At 39.6% G+C, this 5,356-nt stretch overlaps 1 protein-coding gene across 1 annotated transcript in view; it reads left to right on the forward strand.

Annotated features, from left to right (window-relative positions):
* MMP16 (matrix metallopeptidase 16) overlaps positions 1 to 5,356 on the forward strand; it is a 326,776-nt gene that overhangs the window by 306,587 nt on the left and 14,833 nt on the right. The window contains exon 8 of the mRNA XM_004697483.2: positions 2,443 to 2,593. Coding sequence (XP_004697540.1) covers positions 2,443 to 2,593 — 151 coding nt within the window. The remainder of the gene's footprint in view (positions 1 to 2,442; positions 2,594 to 5,356) is intronic.

Raw genomic sequence — 5,356 nt, forward strand, 5'->3', positions numbered from 1 at the left:
CAGTGTCCATGTGAGTAATTTGCCAAGCCTTTCTTCCCATGTGCCTCTGATGAACTTGAGCCTCCAGCCTTTGGTATTAGTCAGGTGTGTTAACCATTACTGCACCCCACCCAGAGGCAATGGTATTGTATTACATATGTAATACTTTTAAATTATAGAATATTTCATTATTTATGTCATACTAAACATGATTCTTTTATTAAGCACCTACAAATTCTCATGCACGCATAGATGGTGGATCCAGTCAATGCTACTGGAAACAGCAGTCAAGAGATGAACTGACCTCCTGCACTGGACAAACTTGCTGCATGAGCTTGCATTAAAGTGTTGGAGACAAAGAATGTCCCTTTGAGGAGTGTGTCAGTCCGGGCAGACTAGAGAAACAAATTCATAGAAGCTCATATGTGTATAGGAAACAGCTTTATATACAAAAGTAATTGAATATAGGGAAAATGTCCCAGCCCACTCCAGATCAAGTCCTTAAGTCCAATATTAGCCCATATGTCTGATACCAATCTATAAAGTCCTGTTCAGACTCACAAAACACATGAAGTGACACCAAATGCAGGAAGATCACAGGGTGGTGGGTGGGAAGTCTTGTGGATCCAGTGGTAATGTAAGCATCTGTGCTGGCAGGGGTCTCCACATGGCTTGTCCCACTCCAAGGCACAAGAGTAGTTCCATGTGTCTTATCAGCTGCAATGTCTCCCAGGGAGTGAGTAAGTGTCCCGCCACCAGCGAGCTACTTATCTCCTTAGTACCTCCAAATGAGGTTATCAAGTTAGGACCTGATTGACAGGCTAGACTCCACCCCTTCACTTCAAACTGACAACAGATTATGTAACTACCACAAGGAGTAAGGTGTGCATGATGTAAGTCATGCAGTATTGTCAAATGCTTCATTTGCATGTGAAAGTTGGAAAGTGAATAAGGAAGGTCACAGCAGAATTAGTCCATTTGAATTAAAGTGTTTGTGCAGAATACTGAAGGTACCATGGACTGCTAGAAGAACAAACAAATTTGTCTTGGAAGATGTACAGCCAAAATGCTCCTTGAAGCGAGGATGCTGAGACTTTGTCTCATGTACTTTAGTCATGTTTTCAGGAGTGATCAGTCCCTGGAAAAGGAGATCCTGCTTGGTAGAGTTGAGTCAGCTACAATGAGGAAGACCCTTGACATGATGTACTATAGTGATGACTGTAACCATGCACTCCAACACAACAACGAGTGTGAGGTGGGTGCAGGACTGGGCATTGTTCTGTTCCCTTGTACATCCTGACTCTGTGAGTTGGAATTGACTTGAAGGGACCAAACAACTATTTCTCATGCATTGTATAAAGTGCCGCAGGACAACAATGAGTCAGATATAAAACCTGTCTAAAGTTGCTCACAGCCTGGAGTGGGTGGCAGGTTTAGGACTTAGTCATATGATCAAGATAAAGAATAGGTGCTCCAGCAATTCAAGATATCCACCTTGCTCAGATAGGGAAAGGTTTTCAGAGAAATTATGTCAAGGTAAACTTTGAAAGATTCATACCAGTTTCCCAGAAAAGGAGAAAAGTAGAGTTTAGTACTGTTTCAAGAGAAAAACCTTACAATAAAATGTATGTCCATTTGTCTTTCATCCTGAATTTAATGACAAACCATTGAAAAATTAAAACAACTGGGTGGTATGGTCAGGCCTGCCTTCCAAGCAGACCTCCTTAGAAACCTTGTAGACATACTGTGAGCAAAGAGAAGAAGGCAGGCCCAAGCAAGAGGGGAGTGCTGGGCACAGTCTGCCAGGGGAGCAGGCCCCGAGAAAATGTGTTGCCTTGTAGAAAAGTTCACAACTGCAATACAACCAACAGAAGTCTGTGTGCTTTTCCAGGCATTTGCAATTCTGAACATCAGTTTTAATATCCTCCAAAATTATCCTACTTTCAGTTATCACTTTTTAACAAAATGGATTGTATCATAAGTAGACGAGGGCATATGGTTAAAGTAGAATAAGTTTACACGAAAAGAGATCTTTGAATATGTGTATTGTAAAGGGAAAGAACCAGTAGAGAAGACACATTTCAGAGGTTATAATCAGTAAAATGAAAAAGGGTGTGCAGATTGTGCAAACACTTGAATGATTTCACCTTGAAAGGAAATAGGCTGCAATTCCTAAGGGAAGAGGACTTTATCCTTGATCCAGATTTGTTTTATTATTTGTAAACTTTAGGTTTGTCTTGTTTCTTAAATTAACACACAGAATCAAATTACATGATTAAATAGCTATTCCCAATATTGCTTTTGAAAATTACATTGACGTTTCAAAAATAAAGTGACTATTCCAGATGTGAGTGCTGAGTTTTGTTGCTTGAATGTAAAATCATTTAAAATACATTGCATTAATAGATATACGCCAGTAAAATTTGACAGTAATGTGGTATGTCTTTATATTTATTTCACTAGGTAACAAATATTGGGTGTTCAAAGACACTACACTTCAACCTGGTTACCCTCATGACTTGATTACTCTTGGAAGTGGAATTCCCCCTCATGGTATTGATTCAGCCATTTGGTGGGAGGATGTTGGCAAAACCTATTTCTTCAAAGGGGACAGGTCAGTATACACATCTCATGAGGGCAGCAGTTAACTAATGTTTGAATGATGAGAAGTCAATATTTTTAGTCTGTCATAGAAATATACTGCTGAGAATAAGTCCATATGTATGAATATGAACATGTTAGTGTAGTCAAAGACATTTTTTAAATATGCTTTAATAATAGTCAAGATAATTTCATATTCAATAATCAAATATATTAAAATAATTTGACCCTGCTGTATGTAAATGTTAAAAAATGCGACTCTCTTACAAATTTTCATATACATGTGTGTAATATATATTACTTCTCTATAAAGCAATTCAGGCAGTATATAACTCTTGCTTTGCATGTACTTATAATTATAATTACTTTATTACAAAACAATTTTTAGAGCAGGATTTATTTGAATGTGCTGTCATACTCCATGTTATATTTTGATACTGGTACACTGTTAATTGTGAACCATTTGAAATTATTTCACTTTATTTGTATTTTCTGTTTTGTAGCTATGTATATAGGTATCATCAAACAGGTCTTTAAATCTATAAGCCATCCTATCACTGAACTAACAGAAACTTTCAGCTTTGAGTATATTATTTCCTTCTTATCTTGTTTCTCTTATAATTTCTCCTCTTGTGAACAGTGATCAGAGAAGGTAAATGTCCCAAGAGTCATGTGACTTACAGAAACCACTTTATGCCTAACTCCACCCCCTGCTCCCTTTTTGACAGTTGGTATAAGTAACCCAAACACAAACCTGTTACTGTCAAGTGGATTCCAACTCATCAAGACGCTGCAGAACAGAGTACCAATGACCCTTAGGGAAACTAATTCCAATTACTACTGTAGAAGCAGACTCCCATGAAGCATGTGGTGGGTTTGAAAACACTCCAACCTTTAGCTTAGTATCTCTTTACTTCCCCAATGTGGCACCTTAGTATAAATATCAGGGCTTAATCTGTTTGTAATTTAAAGATTACATATTTCTTAATTTAAACTAAAGCAATAAAAATGAAAAATAAATTTTTTCATCTTATTTTTTTAATTTTAATAAATCATTTTATTGGGGCTTGTACAACTCTTATCACAATCCATGCATGCATCTATTGTGTCAAACACATTTGTACATCTGTTGCCATCATCATTTTCAAACCATTTTCTACTTGAGCCCTTGGTATCAGCTCATTTTTCCCCTCCCTCATGAACCCTTGAGGTTATACTAATAATTTATAATTTTTTTTTCATATCTTACACTGACTTTTCTCCCTTCACTCCCTTGCCTGTTGTCCATCCCCCTGGGAGGCGGCTATAGGTAGAACATTGTGACAGATTCCCCCCACCCCCCACCTTCCCCTTACCCTCCTGGTATGGCTACTCTCAATATTGGTCCTGAGGTGTTTATCTGTCCTGGATTCCCTGTTTCCAGCTCTTATCTGGACCTGTCTAGTCCTCTGGTCTAGCCAGATTTGTAAGGTAGGATTGGGGTCATGATAGTGGAGAATGGGGGAGGCATTAAAGAACTAGAGAAAAGTTGTATGTTTCATCATTGCTACACTACACCCTGACTGGCTCGTCCCCTCCCTGCAACCTCTCTGTAAGGGGATGTCCAATTGCCCACAGATGGGCTTTGGGTCTCCACTCCGCACTCCACCTCATTCACAATGATAGGATTTTTTTGGTCTGGGTCTTTGATGCCCGATACCTGATTCTATTGACACCTCATGATTACACAGGCTGGTGTGCTTCTTCCATGTGGGCTATGTTGCTTCTCAGTAGATGGCCACTTGTTTATCTTCAAGCCTTTAAGACCCCAGACACTATATCTTTTGATAGCCGGGCACCGTCAGCTTTCTTCATCACATTTGCTTATGTACCCACTGTGTCTTCAGCGATTGTGACGGGAAGGTAAGCACCACAGAATGCCGGATTATTAGAATAAAGTCTTCTTGCGTTGAATGAGTACTTGAGTGGAGGCCCAATGTCCATCTGCTACCTTAATATTAAGCCTATAAATATATGCACATACATCTATTTCCCCATCCTCATATATAAATATATTTACATATGTGCATGCCTCTATTTAGACCTCTATAAATGCCCTTTGCCTCCTAGTTCTTTCCTCTATTTCCTCTTACATTCCTCTTGGTCCACTATCATGTTCAGCCTTCATTTGGGTTTCAATAATTCCTCTCAGTTACATTGCTGCTTGATCAAGCCCTACCAGGCCTTGTACACCCTCTTCGCCATTGATTTTAGACCACTTGTTCCCTTGTCCCTGGGGTTGTTGACACCCACTTCTTTTCCCCCACCTCCCCTACTTCCACGTTCTCCTGAAACTGTCAGTCTCATTGTTTTCTCTTCCGGATTGTTTGTCCACCTATCTTATCTAGATAGACATGCAGAGATAATATGCACAAAAACACTACAGAGGGCAAAAAACAAAGCAACAAAGGAAAACAAAACAACAAAAAAAAATGACAAAATAAAGAAAAGCCTATAAATTCAAGGTTCAAGGTCTGTTTGTTGACCTTTAGAAGTGTTTTCCAGTCGAGTCTGATGGCGTACCATGCCTTGACCCCACAGTCTACTTTTGGTATTTCCCAGGGACTTCCTTGCTATGCTACCTTTGCTGCTCTGTTGCACACCCTTAGTGTTTCGCCTCGGTGTGGTGGGGTCAGATCGGGCACAATTCCTGCACTGTGTCTCCAGTGTTGTCCCCCTTAGTGCTATGTGCCAGTGAGGGACATCATGTCTCTTGGTGGGGGTGGCCCTATGATCC

Source organism: Echinops telfairi, unplaced genomic scaffold (assembly GCF_000313985.2).
Source record: "Echinops telfairi isolate 266 unplaced genomic scaffold, ASM31398v2 ScPeMD7_1;HRSCAF=3_0, whole genome shotgun sequence".
Taxonomy (NCBI): Eukaryota; Metazoa; Chordata; class Mammalia; order Afrosoricida; family Tenrecidae; genus Echinops; species Echinops telfairi.